General features: G+C 37.7%; 1 protein-coding gene across 4 annotated transcripts in view; it reads left to right on the top strand.

Moving 5' to 3' along the window:
* The window catches only part of grik4 (glutamate receptor, ionotropic, kainate 4), a 356,426-nt gene that overhangs the window by 261,823 nt on the left and 71,027 nt on the right, over positions 1-23,576 (top strand). For all 4 annotated transcript variants that reach the window (XM_044120574.1, XM_044120576.1, XM_044120575.1 and 1 more), the window contains 3 exons: positions 11,958-12,119; positions 17,553-17,705; positions 20,963-21,067. In XM_044120574.1, coding sequence (XP_043976509.1) covers positions 11,958-12,119; positions 17,553-17,705; positions 20,963-21,067 — 420 coding nt within the window. The remainder of the gene's footprint in view (positions 1-11,957; positions 12,120-17,552; positions 17,706-20,962; positions 21,068-23,576) is intronic.

Genomic DNA, 23,576 nt, shown 5'->3' with positions numbered 1-23,576 from the left:
GCAGATTGCATTTTGTTTGTTAAATTCCATGATTCTGTTCACGTTTCATAGTTCACTGCTTATTCTTGTCACAACACAGAAAATCTAAATTAATCAGTCAAGATCTAGAAAAGAGAAGTAGTTTTGGGTACTGACCTCAGATTCCTAAAGATGCCATGTGGATCTGTGCAAGCAAGTATTCACAACATTGGGATGTCTGGCCATCATAGCTGTTGGGGAGAAGGAAGGTCCTTTGTCCAGTATGTGCAGAAGATGTTTTCAGACACGGAAAACAAGCAGACAGACTTTGTAAAGATGCTGGATAAAGCTGGTAGGTGTGATTATTGCTGTACCATCAGGCTGAAAAGAAGCAAGAGAGCATAACTCAAAATAACACCTAAAGTCAAGATTGTGGTTTTCAAATGGACTCAAGTACAAAGACCTTTATTGTTGGAGATGCATCATGTGGTGTTTGTCCATTATAGCCATTGTAATATTTAGAGGAAAATACCGAGAACCCCATCACAGCAGTAGCCTGGCCATTGCCTTCCTGCTCAATTCTAATCTCGCTTCACAAATCAGGACTTCTTCCCGCTGACTTGGATTCCTTCAATAAAATTTCAACTGGTTCAATCTGCAAACAGAAGGAAAAGTTGTGAAAGATGATCCACTGTTTTAGAATGGTAGTCTGCATGCATTTTTGGTCTTAATTTTGTTTTCAGTTCACGTTGGCTACGCTCCTAAATATTGAATTAACATTTTGGAGCATACTGCTTTTAGCATATACATGGTAAAGTATGTATATACTTTTAGTAGCATAAGAGAAGCATGCTACTTCTTCTTTTATCACATAGTATTTTACACCTTCATGGATGTAGCATCAAATAAGATACTTTTTATCTGTCAGACTGAGTATCCTTTGGTATGTTTTTATGCTAAAGATTTTTCAGATTTTAGTTTGATGTTTGTATAACAAACTGAACCGTGAGAAAATGGAAATAATTCAGTGTGGCATCGCACATTTTTGACTCAGAATATGTGTGAGCAGTTCTTGTTTATTGATTACTCTTTGTCAGCCTTGTTACAGCTAACTCTCCCTTGGAGTCTGATGTTTGGATGACTCAGCCTTGACAATTGTGTTGCAGCGTGGTTTTCTCCAAATCCCAGTGCCTGAGTCAGCTTACTATCGGGCTTGCAATAAAAAGTTGAATTGGCTTGCAGACTTCATATGTCACATCTTTTCTGTGGTGATAACTTTCTATCTGCCTCCATCCCAACCCGATCCCTCTTATACTCAATACTTTTCTCTTTTTTTTCTATTTAGTTTATCTCTAAAGTATGGGATTAGACTCTGGGGAGTTTTTTGGGGAAGGACAGGGTTTAAGCAAGCCATCGTTTTATGATAAATCAAAAAAATTGACAGGAAAAGTACAACAATTTATACCTCAGAAATTTGCGGCCACATTGTGGCACAGTTGTTAACTCTGCAGCAAATAGGTTTTGCCTTTAAATCTCAATTGAAGTTTTTCTGTGTGAAGTTTCTGTATGTGTGTCTTATTCCAGCTCTGTCCCACACATTCCAACAACACACATATTAGTTCAATAGGTCTATAATTTTCGCTCGCTCTTGACTCTGGTGCTAGGGTTGGGACAAAGGCGCATTTGAAGTTTTGAAAATTGTAATTGAAAGTTGTAGACTGGTTTCCTCTTGCTTCTTGAAATGCAAATGTGAGAATTGCTCATGATTACATATAATTTGAAAAGAAAGGAAAAAAAAAAAAGTAATGCCTCTCTGATAACCAAGCCATGACTCCCTTCGATATGTGCAACTTTGTCTTTTTAAGATTGGAAAGAGTGGAAAAAGGACTTCAAAGGGAAAGAGCATTGTAAGAAAAAGTCTTTGTGATTTGGAATAATTTTTTTACCACAGTATATTTTAGGAGATTTTTCTTTACACATTTTAACACAAAATCAGCACAATGTTTTACTTTTATACACCATTCAAAAGTAGAAATAAAAATCTGAGTGATACTGTATCAGTATTTACATGTAAGTAAACCAGTTGACCAGTTGGAGAAAAGCGTTTACTTGACACCTCTTACGTAAATTGCATCATGAGGTGATTAATGCTTGGACAATTAGATGAACAATGATGTGTAAGCAGCATGTCCTTGTCATATTTTATTCACTGCTTTTTGTTCAGACACTGCAGTTGAATCAGATGGTGAACAATCACAGAAATGTAAAAACTGTTTGAAAAACAACTTCCCACCTCCAACCCATTCACCCACCTCCCACTCCCACACAAAAGGATTACCTGCACCTCCCTCCACAATACCCGACACCTCCCCTGTGCACTAAAGATCACCGAGGAAGATATAAATATCAGACTAGGAAAGCTTCAGGACGGAACAATGTCTCTCCCTCATCCTCATTCTGGTCTTCAACAAGTTGTTAAGGTTGTGTGAGGTTTCCTCCTACATTAAGGGTAATGCTGATTTTTATGATAAAGCAGAAAACTAAGTTGGAGAACCAACTTAGTTTTAAAGCACAGCATGAAAAAGGAACAAAAAAATCTCCCCTTTAGTACAAAAGATCGCAGTGAGCTCCTGTCACTATACATTTACCAACCACAGAGCTTCGCTAGCAAGGCTAAAAGCACCTTACAAACGGAGCACGGAATAAATGTAGTTGGACTTAATTTGCCCTTAAGAGCAGGAAATGTGCTTGCATGCATTTTACTTGCATTATCTTCCAAATGACTTTATACTATTTTGAAATGCATACAATTGCATACAGTATTATCAAAGTATTATGTGAGACAGCTTTCAACATATGATTATAAGGTCAAACTTTTGGATGGTGTAATTGTTAACAGCCTGCCTTCTAATATTTAGATAAACTGTTTCTGCACTGCTAATATTTTGCTTTATATTCTACACATAAATTAGAGAAGCGCTTACTGAAAAGGTTGGATACACAATATAATTTGATACATTATGAGACTGACTGATTCATACGCATTGGAATAATTTAATATTACTCAATATCAGTGAAAGAATTATGAACTATTTTAAATCTGTACATTACACTGAAGAACATAGAAGACATCTAATTTTAGAAAAGAAATTTTAAACAGGCAGAGTTTTATATTGCCTGCTGTGTTTTGTGTTTTTTTTTATAATTTTTTCCTCCACATATTTTTATGAAAAGGAGCTTTCCTCCATGTGTTCACAGCAGTGCAGTAAAATTAAAAGAAGCCTTCATGGTTAATATAAAACCATTTCCCTAGGTATCTCTGTTTTGAAGCTTTCTCCACTGACATTCTTTCATATAACATAAAGATGAGTGTCTTACTGGAAAGGACCAACACTGGTGTCTTGCAGGTTTGATGGTGTGTTGGGTCTCTGCCAGTGTAAGAATTATTCCAGCCTTACGGTCCCTGCAACTCAAATCAGCTGTTACTGTAACCAGCCAGACGTAATACATATAACAATCTAAAATGTTGATTTATTTCCAAAAAATGACATATGCAGGCATTAAAAGCATTGGGAAAAAGTTGGTTTGTCAGCTTTGCTTAATATATGTTAATTTCACAGTCACCTCAAAGTGAATTTCACTGGCTGACCTGCTAGAAATTATGTAGCTGGCAATTTATCTCACTGTGCAAGAGAAACGACTTGGGTTCATTCCATTCGCCCATAACACTACGAAGTATCCAGACGGAAACGACTGCAACTGGTGAGAAATTGATGGGGCTTCAATCTCAGTTTTCATGTCCAGTTATACAGAGCGGTGTGATGAATTTCATCAAGTTAAAAAAAAGAAAGACCCATGGTAAATCATTTATTCAATTTTTCAATTACATCCAGGTTCATAACAGGTCTGACATTTGGTAATATTCCTTCTCTCCTCCGCCCCTCCCCTCCCACGCTCCCTGAGAACATTGTAATTAAGAGGCTGCAGGAGGCTTTAGAGCTCGGCCTGAATTTACGCGGCAATTGATACAAGTATGAAATGACTTATTGCCCACAACACTGCATGAACATTTCAACTATTAGCAGATAATCAGCATGCCACTAGGAATGGATTTTGCAACTGTGCAAGGGTCGGCTTCAGGCCGAAAGGTTTTTGCAAGTTATAACCTTCCATCTCTGCAACGCTGAAGGGACGTCATTAATCAGCATTTTATCATTAAGAAAATCAATATGCAATTTACTGAAATGTTACTCGTCACCGCCTACTGGACTCAGTCTCTTCTCTCAGAGGTGCCACACTAGATAAAGAGTAGAGATGATTTTTCTTCCTTTTTCAAATTGTCACTGACGATAACCAACTGTGACAGCTCTGTCTTTATCTCAGCCACGTTTTGCAAAGCAGAAAACAATGGCTTGAAGATCCAAGAATGGAGCAATGGATATAGATGCCTCTTTTAAACCACTCCAACAATTTCTGTTTTTTATACAAAATGTTGGTGGGAATGGTGCAATATAATACAGGCTGATAACAGGAAGAGGTCAACGGAGGATGTGTTTTTGAAATTTTGCTTAGATCTCTAAACAGTCTTCCAAGTTTGGTGTTATTTAGTGTTTTAATTTAGTGTTTAATTGCATTGTCAGCATCTATTATGACCATTGCAGATTCTTAGCATGGATAAATATAACTGAACAGTAAATGTATAAGCTAAAAATATTTACATTTTGTGTGTGCGGTTTATTTTTTTTGTTGTTTTTTTTTTACATAACTTTTGTATCAAAGTTATGCAAACAGGTGTCTGAAGCATTGGCAAGGAGGCTTCATTTATAAAGGTGTTTTAGACACTAAACAGGGCTGTAAACTGGTGCGCGTCACTTTCCACGCAAAGATTGTTCTGTTAAAGCAAACTTGATGGGAGGATGTGTGATCCCTCACACAAACTCTGACCCATGAGTATGGCTGTTTTGGACATAGGTGTTGATGTGGGGAATTGAAGCTACGCTGCATTGTAATTCTTTCAGACATCTAGTGTGACTCCATATCAAATTTTGATCATAGATTAACTTTAACATAATCTTACATAACAGTAGGGTTATTTATGCCTCCGCTGGTGAGCCAAAATTACATATACCTTTCAAATAAAAGCCAAATTAAATTTTAAATCAAAGTCAGTGAACCATTTAATCAAAGTTTTTTTCACCATCACATTTCTCTCCCCGGATGATTAGGGGCCAACGCGTACCACACATCGACTCACAAATATGACGAGGTGTGAGGCAATTATACTGATTGATGTAAACATGTGAGAGCTGTGGTGCAAATGGGAGGATTTCAAAGTGTTCACACTTGATGTCCATGACAGTACTCACATCCTGCAGGGGACAGTGAGTTCCCCCACAGGTGCTATCCTAAGTCGCATTCTCATTTCCCAGAGGGGAAACTCAGGCTTCAGTATCATCACACAGACCACGGTCAATGATGACCATGAGAATAGCTAAATAAGCATGCCTCAGTGGTACTGTTTGAGTTTGCTAAATTAATACTCAGGACAAATGATGGACGGATGGTAATTTAGAATTCTGATTCATACGTCACTGAATCTTGTCATTGTGACTAATATGAAATTATCATGTTTCTTCCATCATATAACACGGATGACTGGTAATTCTCACCAACAACAAAATCCATTAATTTTAATCTATTTAACAGTTTTTTTTTCTCCCCTTGGGAGTATTAAGATGACTCAAGCTCATTGAAATACAGAGACCATTGAAATTCACAATGAAAAATGTGGTGAATAGAAGCAGCTTTTGTTCCTTAAAACACACCGTGCATACTAAATACAAGCCTCTCAACATTGCATCTAAAAATATTGTCACGTTTCAGGGAATATGGTTGAGTTTTATTCACAAAATGTATGAAAAAATGTTTCTTTCATACAATGTGTTTGTCCCTTTCATTTAAGCAACTGAAATGTATGAGATTGAATACATGAAAGGGTGAACTTCCCTTAGTATATTTTAGGAATGTCTCCTAGGAAATATACCAATGCTCTCTGTGTGATGGGTAAAGAGTGCAGCGGGGTAAAGGAGAGGTACGCTTTATAACTTGGGATCCTACTATCAGCTGAATCAGTCCTCGTGGGATCTCATTAGTCACTGCTCAAGTTGGCTATATTGTTCCAAACACCAGTGGTCATATATTTGGACATCTTTAATAGTGGTATGGTTTGTGTGCAGTCACATGACTGGCAGACATGAGAAAAGAGTGAGACATCCCAGAAAGCGAGCAAATGTGAAATTCCACTTACAATGATAAAAGGGCTGCTAAAGAACAGAAAAGGGAGCTGAAATGGAAGTTAAGGCTTCCATATTGTGTTGATTTTCAGAGGGAGAAGAGCTGGGAGGATGAAGCAACAGTTTTTGCTTGGTTGGCTCACGTTCAGACTGTTGATTGATCTCCAGGTGACAGCCGGTGTCACGGGCCCTCGGCCATGCTGTCATTCCCACAACCCTCCTTCATCCCTGCTCTGTCACTCTGCTTCACTCCTCCATTGCTTCTTAAGCTCTCACTTGTGCCAGGTGATGTCTCACCTTCCTCTCTATTTTAATTGATTTGTCTGTCAGCTGTATTTTTTTCCCTCCCTCTGTATTCTTATTGTTATTCGGTTCATATACCCTGTTCATTGGTTGAGAGTTGGTTCATCTGCTGTTTGTTTTTACCATCCGCCTCTGGTTTTTGTTAACTGCAATGGGAACGAACTGTTCTCCTTTATATTGTCTCTTTGCTAACAAAACTTAGCAGATTTCAGCAGTTCTCAGGGCTCACAAAGGATTATGGGAGCTAGGGAGACCCCTGAAGTACAATATCCTTTCAGCTGTATTTTCTATGGTTGGATTTATGACACAGTAGGAACACAAAGATTGAATTTAGGTTGGAGACTGTATTTTCCCTCAAAGACACGCTGTAATACAAAAAGCCTTCTGTGCGTTAAAAAGAGAGTGAAGGGATTATTAAAAATACTACAATGCTTCTACAATTACCGACCGCTATGGCGACGACAATAACAAAAATGGAAAGAGTGTACTTTAATGTTGACAGTTCCGTTTTATATTGAAATATTTTACAAAGCAGCTTTTAATAAAGTGTAATTTAAGTATTTTTGGTTGTTTGTTGTTTGTTTCTTACGTATGTTGGTGATAGGTATTAATTTTAGTTAACAGGATTTGGAAAAATTGCACAATTAGATTTACATATATGCTTGTCTGTAAAAGCTATTTTACTATTGTGACTTTAGTTATCATATGATGAAGTTGCCTTTCCACTTATCCCTTCAATTCCCTCTAAAGCTTATATCCTGGATCATACTGACATGAATAGGGAGAGAAAATGTGGCACCCAATGACAGACTGCCCCCCTGGGTGGCGAGCCATGCAGTAACTATAAAAATTATCCTGTCACACGGCGGAGACTAAGAAGCGAGTATAAAAGTTATTTAAGGCAGACTTCTTGCTGTGCGTATATTTAAAAGAAAATGAACTAACTACAGGAAAGTGACAATTAAAAAAATCCCAAAGTCCAATTCCATTTCTCTTGTATCTCCATGTTTTACACATGCAACAGGGACATAAATCTCTTTAGCCAGTTCCAGTGTGGACTTAATATTAAGGTAAAGGTCACATTTGGCAAGGAATGCATATAATTAAGTCCATAGAAAATGAATGCACACCAGTGTAATGTCCTCTGATGTGATGTGCTTCTGCGTGTACTTGTGCACGGCACCACTTGAATTTAAATGTCCTTGTGTGTCGAGCTCTGAGCCCTGAAAGCCCACAAATGCAGCACATTAGTTTCTTTCAGGCATAGCTCGAGGATATTTTGGTGACCTTGGATTTTGTTTAGCATTTGCTTCTCGCTCTCAGGTTTTGAAACTCTTTGTAGATGTTTGTAGCCACACCCCTCATGTTGTGACTGCAATACCAGCTTACGCGTGTTGAAATATGCATATATGCAATATACAGTCCCTCTTCAGGGACATGCTTAATGATAGCTCCATTTGCACAGCTTTCACTTTAATGATCTATGAAAGTATACTTAGTCAGTAATTACATGGACAGTCTCAAAAGGCTTTTAACAGGCCCCTTAAGGACTCATTTAACACGGAGGAAGTCTAAAGGAAACAATATCAAAGGATTTTTCTTGCATTCTGACATGTTTACATAAGTGGTTGAAGTCTAACCAGGGATTTAGTTGTCCTGAAGATACTCCTGGAACGTATAAGCTGTTTTAGCCCTCCTTTTTTTCTTTAGGCTCAAACTGCTCTGTAGAATTAAATTTTTCACAAAATATTGGTGATTTGGAGAATAACTTAAGTAAGAGTTTATTTTAAAGCTATTGTAATTAATAGTTACTTCATGATTTATTGTTGCAGGCTGAAATGAAGACCCTGTCTCAAAAGTCCCACATCCTCTAATGATTAGCATGAACTGAAAGCAGAAACTTAGAATGATAATGAAACTAGAATCAGTAAATTAACCCCCAAAACAACCCAGGATCCTAACACATATACTATTTGATGTTGGTCTGTCTTCCAAAATTGGTAGTATTTTGAGTTTTCGTAGTGGTAAATTTGCTTTAGGACTGCATGACACACCTACACAGACAGCAGGTCTGTGTAGAGCTACGCAGTTTGTGGCACTGTTGCCTTACAGCAAGAAGGTCCTCGGTTTGAATCCCAACCTCTTTCTTTGTGGAGTTTACATGTGCTTCCTCCCACAACCAAAAACATTACTGTTAATTGGTTAATTGGGCTCTCTAGATTGTCCTTAGTTTCTCATGAAACACAGCTATGTGTATTAACATATTACAACAAGTTTAAGGTTGTAATATGGGAACATGTTTGAAAAAGTCCAAAGCTTTGATACTTTTCAAGGTACAGTGAAACCTGGTGGGGGGGGGGGTGGAGTATTTCTTTATTGAGAGGTCAGAGCTACTTTCTCACCAAAATCTATGCCCACAAATTTTTCATGTAAAAGTCTATTTACCTTTTGTTGGGTACAATCAGAAATGGGGTTGGTCTGTTCAGTACCGAAATCAAGTGCGCTTCACCCGGCAGAAATATACCAGACTAACAACCCCTTTAGTGACAGCTGGATGTCATAGGAGGGAGGACTCTGGGGAATCAAAGGGAGCCTGGAAAGTGTTTTTATTATTGAAGCAAACTGAATCTGGGTGCTTTCAATCATGTAAATGTCAATATTTGTACTTGGCTGCTGCAATGATCTCCAAAAGGAACACCTTTTAGTTCAGTTTTCACAATGAACACGGATTACACGGATTTTACGTAAAAATGCACCTTATATTTTATTTCCATAAATGCCCAGCTTCTCTAAGATAAGCACCCTTCACATGTTGTGTGTATGCATTTTCAATTCAAAAGGTTTAGATATCCATCTTAAACTTTTTCTAGGCTTTCCCTTCTCTCATGTGGATGGCATTCACTGACATTTTAATAAAGTTCTATCCAACCCTCTCCTTGGATGAACACAAGAATTTTTCTGCTGCTTGTCAGCATGATTAAACATTTAGGATTCACAGGTTTCTGTGGGGTTAGCACTGGGGATAATAGGCCTCCCACTCGAAGTCAATATTCCCTGCTTCTTCCTGCCCTCCTCTGATCCGTGTTAGTATCAGCTCAGTCTCTTCTTCTTACTCCACTGTGGAGTGACTCATGCCGAGTCCTCTTGTGGTTTAAGAGCTTTTGTCCACCTTTCCTGCTTGTCTGTTATTTAATTCATGAACCTATTCACTCTTTGTTAATGTCCTTTATGTCATTTACTTAATACCCCCTCATCTGTGTTCTTCTAAAAGAGGAGAAGGTCATTTTTATGTTTTTCATGTTTATGTTTTTAGGCTGATTACAAATTGCGGACCTTTGTAGGCTTTCATTATCTTTCAAAGCTTTGCAGAGTTTCTGGGTAATGTTTTCAGATTTATCAGAGTTTACTTATTTATATTTTTCATCTTAGCATTTCATTTTTTCTGTCTTTTCACTTTGTTTTTTTTTTTTTTGTTTTTTTTTTTTTATGTTGCCCTTCAAGTTCTGCTATTTATTATGACACCACAAAGAGTTTAGGGTGCATCCTAGGATGTGGTCATTTCACAGCATTTAAAAGGCTTGGGAGCTGAGCACAGATATTGAACCAGTTTGAGTTCATTTTCTCTCTGCACCATAAATTCTGCTTTCTGTTGCACACAGTTGCATATAATGGCAGCTCAAGGGCACTGATTGAAAACTGTAAAATCCCTTTAGATTTTACAGATATTAGATGATCTAATATCATTCTAAGTGCTCGTCTCTTTTTAAGTGAATAGCTAAATAACTGCACGTTGCATTTCCTGAAGCTGTTGCATCAATTACAGTTACAGTTAACCAAAGACAAGAAACACATGGAGGCAGGACAGATTGAACAAGTTGCATAAATTGAAAAGACTGTGTTGCTCATCACATTTCATATTGCATCTAAAAAAATCTAAACATCCCAGAGATAGAGATGAGTTTTGTGGTGTAAATGTGAAACAAAGATACCTGATTTCAGGCATTTTTCACATTTTTCCACCTTTAGGGCGGCATTTCCAATGTTGGTTGTTTGAAAAGCAGATGCATCCGCTTAAAGGGAAAAGTGAGAAAAAACTGGAAATGCTGCAACAATCTGCTGGCATAAATATTTGTTAGACCACTATTTAAAAAGTATTTGATTCAATTCAAGTGTTCAGTCTTCTTTATTCTGTAGAGTCTGATGAACTGTAGGTAAAGTTCAGCTGTGACAACAACCCCCTTGTGTTCTCCATATTTATCAATGAAATAAGACCTAAAATCTCAGCTTGAAGACAACTTTTTGTTTTAACTCAATGCAGATAAACTTACTCTATTGTGGTAAAACTACATGATGTCATGGTGATAAATGGTGGATGTTACTCATTTAATAACAAAACAATGATTTTATGTCATAGTTGAGGAATCATTGGTTTGTACAGACAACAGTGTCATAGATCTGTTATTCCAGTGGCCAACAGCCAACTCCTTGCATCCATTCCCATTTGTTTCCAGTGTCACATGTCACCTCTCGCTGCACAGTGTCAGCTCTATCGTAGTCTCCTCTCCAACATTTACCATCCTCACAAACTACCCTTATCTCCTGAGTCCCTGGCCTTGGTGGGAAACAGGCAGATAGCTAGACTTTGCTTGGTCCGGCTGTCATAACGTCGACGACACCAAAGGAAGACAGGTGAAGGCCGCCACCTGAGGGGGAACTGGTTTCTGACACCTCTATTAACCTTCAGGAGACGTCCATCTGCTGTCACACCTCTGCGTTCTCTTTTTCCTGCACTCCCTCATTTCTCACCTTGTCCCCTGACTGCTTTTCCCCAGGCAAAGATTGTCCCCAGAGCAAAAGAACAAAATAACAAATGACTTCTATTTCCCATTTTTTCACAACCTTGAAGACGTTGGCATGCAATGGATTTCCATCCCATTTATCTACAGGTCTCAATGTCCTTTATCAGCTTCCCATCAACCCTAGTTTGTCACAGTCTCTCTCCATCAGTCAGCAGGTAATTCCAATATATTTGCTTCCCAGTGTATCTTCAGCACTCTTTGTACAGTGACCTCCATGGGAGGAAATTCATGTGGCAGTGAAAAATGCTTAATTTTGTGCAGTGATGTCTGTCTAAATAGTGAAAATGCATAAAATGCTTCAGCTGTTCCACGTCAAATTAACCAGAATAATGGAAGTTAATGGAAATTGAGTCATACAAATAAAATTGAATGTAAACCTGTTTAATGAACACTTGCCCTTTTTACCTTGACACCCATTCGATATATCATTTGTTGTAATTTAAACAAATGAGCGTGAATGGTGGCAGCTAACAACCGCTTCAATTAAAGTGTGCTTTGCCTTCAGTAACCGTTTCCTCTCTCTCTGTTTCCTTTCTCCTCACAGGAATTCACTTTGCTACGACTGGACGATGTGGCTGACCAGCGGGTCAACATTGTCGGGTTTTCAGTCTTCAATAAAACGCATCCCTTCTTCCAGGAATTCGTGCTAAGCCTCAATCGCTCCTGGCAGGAGAATTGTGACCATGCACCCTTTGCCGGCACTCCGGTTAGTGACCCAATAAAATCATCTCACATACAGGAAAGATGCACCGTAAGAATGAAGCGTGACTTCTTAGTTCTCAGCAGAGAAGTTGAGAGGAAATGAATTAAACACTCCATCTTTTAATCATAAAAATGGTATAGCTATATATTAATCACACTGTAACTTCCAACTTTTATGTCCTCTACTGTTCTTCTATGCTAATAAACCATATTATTTGTCATTTTATGTTAAAACTGAACCAATTTCTTGAAAGAAAAATAATCTCAATATATGTTTTATCACTGATTGCTGCTCTTCTAGCTCGCCTTCGGCTTCAACCTCTTTGCCAGAACTTTACATTTCCCCAGTTGTTGCAATCTTTTCTGTTGAGGAGTAAAGATTTACTGTAATCTTTTGAAGGAAAACATATTTGTTGTTTATTTGTTTGAAATTAGACTTCTGGAAACCAAAACTGTTCAGCCAGGTGTCGAGGTTGAGCTGGCTAATCCCAGTTAGGTTCTCGGCAGAACCTCCAGTCTTTTGGGTTGGAAAAACCAGGTAAAGGACCCTTTTGGTCGAGGAATGGAGAGGTCGCCATTGCATAGGTAGACGCATCAAGAGACTTTCTCATCTCCATGGGAACTCAGAAACACGGGGTTTACAGACCACTTTTTCAAAGTTCTCCAGTGAATATTTTGAAGGTTTTGAAATAAATCTTCTTCCAGGCCAGGAGGTTAGAAGGAAAATGTTCAGAGCTTGTGTCTCAGTTGGAGGTTGACTCCAAAGTCAAGGGTTTGGGATTCAGGTCTTGCTTTTGTTGTGGGGATCAGTTCTTTATCGCAAAGGGAAGTTTTGGCAGCCATCTCTTCAGCACAAGGAACGCCTAGGAATTAGGTCAGTTCTTTCTTGAGTAAAAGAACTGAGTAAACATCTGACTCTTTGTACAAAAGCAAAGCATAATCAAATGTGTGTAAAAATCTTTATATTTGTTCTTATTGCAACTTTTAATTGTTTTACTTTATTTGTTGAACTTTTTCTGATTTTCTATTTACTTTTACTTATCTGCTGTTACAGAAGATCATATTGATCTTATAATTAATGACAAAAACATTTTCAGATCTCTTTGAGTTGAGTAACTCTTTGAGTACAATGACATTTATTTTATCTTCCAACCTGATTCTGTTGAGCAACAAAATGAACCTTTTTTCTCCTCCACACGGCTCAGCTGTGTTATTTCCACACAGGACTTTTTAAAGCTTTACAGACAACAGTTCTTGGGTTGAACCTCTGTTACACACATAAACAAGGAAAGACACTGAATGTGTTGCTCTTGTTTCCCAGACAACTCATTAGCGTTGCTTAGCACCACCATATTAATTATATAATAGCTTCTTCCTTGCTAACGGCCCATCATAGAACATGCATCGTCCTAAATTATCAAAAATGTTAGGAGTTCAGTATTGGCTATATTCTGTAATGCTATTTTTTTTTTAAATATGTACTTATTTGTTAAAAATGGTTGTTGTGTGTCTTAATTGCTATTATGCTTAGTTTATAGAACTGGATCATTGGAGTTTTCACTCTCAAAGTCTCCAAATAAAACATGGTAAATTGCCCTCATAAACTGCTGTTTATGGGTCTACAATTTATGAGCATTATCTGACTTTCTAATAGGCCCTCCAGGCCCGGCGTTGTCATTCATTTGTCTTTAAGCCTGGTCGTAAAATCAGAAGCTTAGCGTTACATCAGGAACTATGCCAGCTATGACAGTGAATGTGTGTTCTCAGACGCTAAGGAAGCGTTATAATGACAGGATTTCATGCTTGTCCACGACGCCATTCTGAGACATTATAGCATTTCAAGAATAAACTTAGTTAATCCTGAATTGGTTTAAATTATTTTCTAAAATATGTGGTTGTATACATTACGCAATATCCTTATTAAAACCTTTTCAAATGATAAAGTTTAGATGATTGGTGAAATTCACTAAATAGATGACATCATGAGGAGAGAATGACCCTTGTGCAAAAAAATTGAAGTAGCACCTCAGAACCTAACAAGTTGAACAAGTTGAAGCTGCAAATGGAGATTGATCCTAAACATACCACCAGGTTAAATACAAAGTTGCTTAGCAACAACAAAGTCTGTGTTTTGAAGCAGGTGTCACAAAATCCCATAGAAAAGTTGTGGGCAGCTGACAAACCTCAACCACTTACACCGGTTTTGAAAATAAAAGTGATGATAATAAAATCAGAATTTGCCAAAGCATGAGCGGAAAATAACTACAAAATCATAAAAAGTTCAGACGTTGTAGAAAATTCAATTAAATTTCAGATCAAAATTCAGATCAGATGAATAGCTTCAGGGCTTTAGTTTTAACATAATTTTCTCTGTTTCAAGCAAGAAAAAATACAAACTGAGAAACCGGTCTTATGCACGCACCCACTAGCCGTCAGTTTAATTAAAGATGTGTGGTGAAACAGGTTAGGAATAATTCATACATAAAAGTGTCTTCTTTGTACAGCGGGTCACTTGGATACTTGGTGAGCCTGCGGCAATTAGGACTTCTTGTTAATTAGCAAATAGCCACCAAGGATACAAGCTGACAGCAGCCAAGCAAGAAACTGATTATAACCCAGTTAGACATGCACTGTGATTACACCCTTTTAATTCACTCTCGCATATTTTCACAAAACGCAAACGGATGACCTTACCAGCACATGTGTTTCACTAAGACATTAATGCATTCATAAAATTGAAGTCCTGCAACATTATTTTTAGAAGAGAACATGTGGGTGGGTAGCTTAAAAGTTTAAAGATCAATAACTGTTCAAAAGAAAATAGTTAGGTTTTGTCAAATAAAAATAAAAAAAAAGTCTACAATAATAGTCGAGTTAGATATAGAGATTGTAAAGATGCATTCCAACCACTTTTTGTTAACAAAAAAGCAAAACAAAAAACAAAAACTTACCATTTGGGCGTTAAATCCTTAAAGTTGAAAATTTGGCACTTTTCCTCTTCGTGGCACAGGAAACAGGTTCAGTTGGCAACAGCTACTTCGGCACAAAACCAGTTTAAAGAAAGGCGCACATGCATCCATTCATAATCATACACGGTTATTCCTGTGGGATTACAAGGAGTGCTGGTGCCTAGCTCCAGCTATCAATGGGCGAGAGGTCACCGCTCCGTCACAGGGTGCACATACAGTGCACACAAGTTTTGGAAAGGCATTTTGACATAACACCTGTTTCACTCAAAGTGGGTGTTGTGTTTAAAAAGACAATAAGACTGAGAGGGGGTGAGGAATAAAGCAGCCTAACTCTGATCTTATGTCAGATATGTACTTTTTATTTTTATTTTATTTTGACAGATGCTGTATGTCATATTAATAACCAGGGGAAAAGAACGATGCTGTATACCTAAATAAAATGTTTTTTGACCGTCCTTCTCATGTCAAAATGTGGACAAAAACAGAATACAGGCTTTACTAAGTGAAGGTGGGTATATGCAACCTGTGAGCTATAGACTGAATAAGCATAAAACTCACAGTGTTAATAAATTTAGATATAACAAGACCTGTTATGGTGTTTCAATTCTTTTCTCTAGGATTAGAATATTAGATATTGTTTGTGACGGGGTTCTATTATGACTTAGTCAAACATAATGACTGGCCAAGGTCGGAGATCGTTTTAGAGGAATTTATTAAGCTTGCACAAAGATGGCAGGTGCATAAAAGACACAAAGGATATCCAGAGCAGGTTGAAAATCAAATAAACAGCAGTACCTTCAGTGTGACTTCTTCAGGAGTCTAACTGCCTCCCTGTGGAGCAGAGCTCTGCTTTTAAAGCCACAGAATCCGCCCACAGAAAATCCAAATGATCAAAAACTAAGCAATTACTTCTAACTTAAATAAACTCTTAAAGTATACAAAATAATAATAAAAATAAATAAATAAACTTGTAAACAAAAATACAACACTCAATTTAATAGAAAACCCTCTGGAAGCAACCCTACTTGAAAATAAAACCGGGAAAAAGCTTGAAAACATGTTAGGATGAATGTTTAACACCGCGTGTGCACCCACGATAAACCGCGTCAGTTTAAGCTGCAGCAAAAAGTAAGTTAGTGATTGTGTATGCGTTTGTGTGCATGTATGTGCGGGCTTGCATGCATGCTGACACGGACTCTAATTAAGTCCCAGCTCGTGATGCTTCCTCCGTCACATTGTTCAAGAAACTTGTCCTGTATTATCCCAGTAATGGCTTCCACATTTTGCAATGTATAGAATTGATGTAATATAATCATTTTCATAGGAACACATTTTTTAAGTATTCAAATGAAGCTCCAGCATACAGCCTACAAGAAAAATAGGTTTAATTTTCCAGTTCAGATATGTGAAAATAGTCAAAATACTGCATGTCAGGCATTATTTTAAAAAATATATTCTGATTAATTTATGGTTTTGTTGTTACCCGTTTGACAAGTCAGCTTTAGATAGACTTTAGATTGCTAGAATAAATAGATGCAAACATTTTGACAATTACAAACAGAAGAAACCGCATTGATGCAGACACTCTGTGAAGATTAATTCATAAAGGGGTTTAGGATGCTTTAAACAGAAAGAGGAACTGACGGGCTGACCTACTTTCTGATTAATTCCACTAATTATCAGACAAATAGAAGATGGAAGTTGAATTCCCAGGTGGTCACTTGGCACATATGGCACTCCAATGGCTCGGGTGTTAGAGCAAATGGCTGCTACCCTCAGAGGTCAAATCCCGTTCTTTTCCAGAAACCATACCCTTGACCCTAACAGTGGCCAACCAATAAAATCAGTCAAGCATCAAAAGCAATACACATATTTAAAAAATGTGACAGTTCTTGTTCTAAAAAAAATCCACATTATTTCCACATAAAACCTGTTTAAGGTCTTTTTAACACACCAACATACATTTATCGATATCTCCCTAATCTCTGTCCATTAAACAGATGAAGAACGATGAAGCTCAACCCCTCAATAAGCTTCTTATGAGAGGCATTAGGTATTTTAATTAACTGTATGTAGCAGGGACGGAGCAGCAGTGACGATGAGGCTGTTTGTCCAAGGGAAATGAGAGGAAAGGCTGCCTCTCCCACTGTTTTTGGCCCTTGCTGAGAGCGGCAGACAGTAATTGAAATAGTCGGGGTGTGCCAGCTTCATTGGTGATGAGAGCAGGAAGGACAGAGTCTCTTCGAGAAATAGAAAACACCGCAAGAGAGAGAGAGAGATGGTTTTCATCGCTGTCAGCAGATCAGACTCTTTCTCATGATCTAATGGAATAATATCACTTCCAGTCTACAGACGGTTTAACCCCTCACCGACCAAAAGGCACTCAATGTTACACTTTGAGTTATTGCAGGTTTCTACGTGTTATTGTGTGTGTGTAGTAAGAATAGATTCACCTTCTTCCTCTGCAGCTCTCGTCAGCCCTGCTCTTTGATGCGGTATACGCAGTGGTTGCAGCGGTCCAGGAGTTGAACCGTAGCCAGAACGTCGGCGCTACTCAGCTCTCCTGCAAGTCATCCAAAATCTGGGAGCACGGCACAAGCCTCATGAATTACCTTAGGATGGTAAGATTAACTTTGGAAATGATGAAACTGACAGTAGAGGAACCTGCATATTATAAGGGTATAGTTTGAAATTGTAAGAAATATATTTATATTTTTTGCATTTTTTTGAGTCAAATAAGCCACCTTAAAGTTTTTGCATGTGCGTCTTTGTTAATTGCACACATTTTGTCCTGTCTTCCTGTTTCTCTATTTGCCTGTGTTCTTTGTGCCCTTTTCAAAGCTGCAGAGAGGAGACCAATTAAGTGGTTTTCATCCTGTAATTGATTTAAAATAGCTGGATTAGGTGTGCTGTTTCTTACTTTGGAGAAAGGCACAACAAACACACCAGCTGAAGAATGAAGAGACGAGGCTGAAACTCACATTCAACACATAAAACACAAAACAGCAACAGACTTGCAGAAAGAGAAATAGATACATCCACAGTAAATAACTGCAAACTTCTTAACTCGTTTTCTGAGATTAAACATGATAATGATGACATTTTAAAGCAATTAGCCGCCGCTCTGCAACACCACAGCTGTCATGTTGTTGAATCAAAAGCGTTCTTTCTACAATGGAGATGACAGTGATGATGATAAAAAGTATCCAAAAACATAGTCATTAAATTTAGCATTTTCCAAATGTCTGAAGGGTGAGGGATCTCAAACCTTGTGTCCGATGCTAAAAAAAAAACCGCATCACTTTGGTTATTTTTATTTGTTTATATTAATAGTAATAATGAAAATTTGGTTGTCACACAATGATACTGTAATAAGTGTTCAACAAATTCTCTTAAGAGTGGCCTACTTTTTCAGTACATAAGAATGATAGATCTTATCTACTAACAGTCAGTTAACAGACTAACAGTTAACAGTCAGTTAACTGTTAACTGACTGTTAACAGTTAGTTAACAGACTGTGTGACATTAGGCTGTTAATTAACTGTTAACAGTTAGTCTGTTAACAGTCTAACAGTCTTTTTATTGAGTCAACACATTTGTTTCTACAGAGTTTTATATTTTTACCCTAAAAATGGCAGAGATTGTTTTCTTCAGTCATCGACCATCACCCTACAATCTTTTGAAGTAAACATGCTAAAAGCTAAATTAAGGCAAAAACTCTTTCCAGTTTTAAGGAAAACGTTATCATTTTTATTTGGTCGTGTTATTATCTAGCAGGCTATTTGGTTGATCAGACATTAAATCCATGCAGAAAATAAAATTCTTCTTTTTAGGTTCTGGCACAGTCAGTAGCCTCATAACTTATCAAGTGATTGTCCCTGTGCACAGGAATTAATCTTGAGTGCATTGGGAACATTAGTGCCTCTATCTATGGTCATGGAAATCATGCTACTTCCTTATAGTGTCCGCTTTAATTAGGTGATGTTTGATATATCACCTATAGATCTTTCCAGACAGTAGATTGTGTGCAAAATGTAACAATTCAAAGTTTGGTATTAAACTATCAGCGACTGAATACTTTAGAACTTTTTTGTGCACTGCTCCGTTTCTTTCTTTCTTCTTTTTTTTTTTTGCTCAGTAAGTTGCACATCAGCAAATATTTTGGCCCCACACCCCAAAGTTTCTGGATAGTCTTCTGTGCTCAAAGTAGTAGCTTTGAATTGATTTTATGCAAATTTGTGAAGCTCTCTCTTACTGCGCCTCTTGTTACAATGTAATATGTGTTTTACCTCTTAGATCTACATGATGCAGGATAATGTCTCCCTTTACTCAGTCACTTTATAGTTTCTCTGCATTATTCTGAGAGACACTGAAGGAGAGATAAAGACAGGCAGCTGTCAGCGAAGTGAAGGGTTTCTTGTTAGAGATAAATAACTGAATGGGATTAAAATCCTTGTGTTTGATATCAATCTGTTTGTCATTCTTGCTGAAAGAAACTAAATGAGTGTGTAATCACATTGTGGACTGAAACTTACTTACATTCATAATATCATTCTGATACTGATATTTCACAAGGAGATTACAGGAATTTATGGATGCGTCATGATTGTGTTATCCAATTAATTTACATCAATTAAGTAATTAAACTTTTTTATGGACAAATCCTGGGTTCTATTTTGCAAGATGCCTGTGAAAAAGTTAAATTCTTCTAATGGTTCCTGATTCCTTTTACTCTGCCAGACGATGATACATCAAAATACTTTATTTATTTTGTCATACTGGGAGCTCAAAGTCCTTCACTCTTCAACCACATTCACCCTTTGCACTCACAAATGCACCCATTTAAACACCAGCAGTCAACTTGTGGTTTGGTATGACACTTAACCAACATGAAGCTGGAACTGAACCTGCAGTCTTTTGATTGAAAGATGATTCCTGCTTTACTTTATACTTGTCGATAAGCAACATCAACTAAAGTATCTGTTCAAACGGCTTAAGCCTCAGTTATCTTGCAAAGGCTTCTCACACCACAGAGATGTTCAATCTTTTAGGATTTATCTGACACTTATTTTACCTGTAACCATCTGTGCTGTTCCATCCCTCTTTTTATTTAACATGGGCCTGTTTTCCACTTTGGGGAACAGTTTCTCCATTGTTTATGGGTCTACGATTGTCAGAACCCTTTTATGCATAGAGAAGGTAAGGTTTTGCCCTAACTTTCAGGGTTTACAATTTTTCATAACTCGCCTATTGACTTAATGACGTCAGGAAGAGCAGTGCTCAGTTAAGGTATGTAAAATGCTGCAAAGTTCGCCTGGAAGTTAACAAAGCTCATGAGAAAACATCTGTGCACAACACAGCCTCTGCAGTACATCAGACTAATCATTATAGTGTTAGTGGTGGAATAAAACATACTAAGACAGTAAGTTTATTTGTTTATGCAGTGTGAAGTTGTTCTTTTGTGGGGTAAACCACTCAATTTGAAAAGACCTCCAGCTTTGAGCCTTCACCCTGTCTCCACATACAAATTACAAGGACAAACCTTCCTCTTGACATGAGTATTCAAATGTTTTGAGGGCTAATTGGTTCTGAGGAGTGAAATAAGACTCACCCTCAGGCCTTTCTACTCCTGTTTACTGACGTGTTGCCCACCAATGTTTGATGTTGGAACTGTTGCTAATGAAGAAGAAAATTATAGGTAAACAATTTTAAAGGGTGCTTTCAAATGTAGTCTCACTAGAAATTAATTGGTCTAGCCTTTTTCATTTAGTGTACCGCTTATAAATAAATAGTCCCATCTTTGCATTAAGACACAGAGCTTTATAGATGAACTCAATACATATATGTTCTAACGAGCTTCTTTCTCGGTGTTGGATAGGTAGAATTGGAAGGCCTAACAGGACACATCGAGTTCAACAGCAAAGGTCAGAGGTCCAACTACGCCCTGCGGATCATGCAGAACAGCAAGGAAGGCCTAAGGCAGGTAAAGTAACTTTCAGCCATGTGCTACAGGTCAAGACTGTTTAATTTCAAATGCTTTAGTGACATCATTTGCCTAAGCCCATACTAAATGTAAAGTGCTGTATAATGTGCCTTGTATGCTTGAGTGAAACAACACAGACTGGTTGATCAGTCTTCAGATAAGCGCTGGCTTTAATATCACAGTTACTGTCCACACTGCTGATCAGACACAGTCTCGTTCCCAGTAGGCCGCTACTTCTAGCAAATCTTGCACTTTTCTTTATGGTGGTTGGGTACAGTTAGCTGAATCGTACCGCAGGGAGTTGTGATAACACTTGCTCAGCTGACATTTCTTGGTGCAAACAATCTCCATTATCCTGCTGGCAGAGGAACTGATGTGCCAGAGGACAAAATTAAATATTCAGGATGCTTCTTTGAAGGTGAAAGAAGTACACTTAAAGGGGAAAATGAATTTAGATTGAAGGAGAAGTCTGCTTTGAAGAAAGGAGGGCTTTTGGTGCTGTTATCATGGCTTTAACTGAACCGTCTAAAACTTTAGATAAATGTTACACTTTTTAGTTTGTGATTCTTTATGCTGTTTTTTTGTCTTTTTCTGTAAACTATGCCGCTACACACTACATCACTGAAGGTTTATTGGATTTGATTGCTAACAAAGTAAATGTGCACAGCCCATGTCAATAAAAAAAACCAGAGTTTTGTTGACGAGTTGTGTGAACTGCTCACACTTTTTATGGCGTAATGAAACATCGGAACAAGATAGAATCTTTGAGTTTCCAACCAGGGCTGAGCTAGCTAGAAATTGTCCAAGCTGGTGATGTTCTTCCGCCATTTCTTGTTGTAAAAGTGTGCATGTTCTTTCTCATGCTGAGCAGTTTGAAGCAGAAACTTTGCCTTAAACTCAAAGTTTGCCATGACATCAATTAGTTGCATCTCAATAACTGCTGTGCAATAGTTTATCATGTGCAAAAACACATCCTTTTTAAATGTTATGCCTTTTTCCACTCAGTTTCCCAGTAACATGTCCAGAAGGGGAGATCATTTATGAATGTTACTACAAATCTTGTGAGGCATTTAAATAGATTCTGGTTAGATTTGCTGCCTACTTTTACTTTTTTTTTTTTTTTTTTTATGTATTTTTGCTGACTGACATGTTTTTTTCTTTTTCACTCATCACTACCAGGGATGTGTTTTGATATGTGTGATATTAAAATCAACACATTGAGGAACCTTATCTGCTATTCGCAGTGTGTTGTAAAGATAACGCAAAGATTTACATATCATGCTTTCTGCATCACATGCTGCCTGCTAATCAGTTTAGTCAAAACCCATCTGCCTCACCTGCAGTTTTTTTTTTTAAGTATATATCCTTCTGAAGCGTGCCCTGTTGTGCAGGATGAATGTAAACAATCAACTGCAATGCTGTCAGGGATAAATTGTCTCCACGTTTTCTGCAAGAGCTCAGGTTCAATAAATCATGACATGAATTGAAATGTGTGCCTAAGACAGAAAAAAAGACTTGGTACCGCTTTTAACCTCTGTGGTGGAAAAAAATCTAGATCTCATAATCAAACAAATGAAAATGGCGTGGACCTTTCGTCGCAATCACCACCAATAAGTAATCTCTCACAATGAGACGCATCTATTTGCCAGCCAGTAGTTTAGCCCACGCTTACTGAAACAGCTGCTCAAGCTCTCTCAGCTTTGAACGATGTCATCGCTAATGGCATTTTTTAGATGTTTCTATAGATGTTTACATGATCTGAGTTTAGAGGTTATTCATCCCAGAAACTATTGGGCTTGAATTCCACTGTTGCTTTTTATGTTTCCTTGTCGATAGTCGACTCCTCCACGGTTTTCTTTAATGAGAACCATTTTTCAAAATGAGATTAGTTGTTCTAGAATAGGAATTTAGTAATACTACAAAATAAGTATTATTATGCTTACATTTAAAGATTAACAGTTAGAGTAGTTAGTGCTATTAGCATTACTGACTGTTTGTCTGCTTGTCCTGCAGAGTAAGTAATCTCTTGCTTTCCAAAACACATTTTGTCATCTGGTAATATTATGTCACTCGCTCAGGCCTTAACTGAACCACAGATCTGTTCCATTTAAATAGCTTTTTCCCACTCTGTGCTTCCTCTGACTTAATTGTGAAACACCTCACTGATAATGAAAGTAACTTTGAATCTCCACTCTGTAGCAAATTGGAAGCGGCAGAGTTTTGTTCTCGATCTGACCAGGCAGCGTCATTTGCTGCGATCACTTAAAGAAGAGCAGGTTTTTGAGTTTCTCGTCCAAATCGTCCAATTCTTCTTCACTTCTGGTTCTTGGTCTCAAAAAATAAGCATTTGCTCTCAGAAATAACATTTTTCTCAGGTTCATTTTTGTTTTTATTGTTCACATATATTAAAACTAAAATTGACTATTTGCAGCACATTTGTTCCCTGGGAAAAGAATCGGATATTGTTTTGAATACTGTTGTGTCATGAAGTGACAGATAATTTTGCTCG

Source organism: Gambusia affinis, linkage group LG06 (genome assembly GCF_019740435.1).
Source record: "Gambusia affinis linkage group LG06, SWU_Gaff_1.0, whole genome shotgun sequence".
Taxonomy (NCBI): Eukaryota; Metazoa; Chordata; class Actinopteri; order Cyprinodontiformes; family Poeciliidae; genus Gambusia; species Gambusia affinis.
The sequence above is the reverse complement of the archived record's forward strand: the minus strand, read 5'-3'. Positions and strand labels throughout refer to the sequence as shown.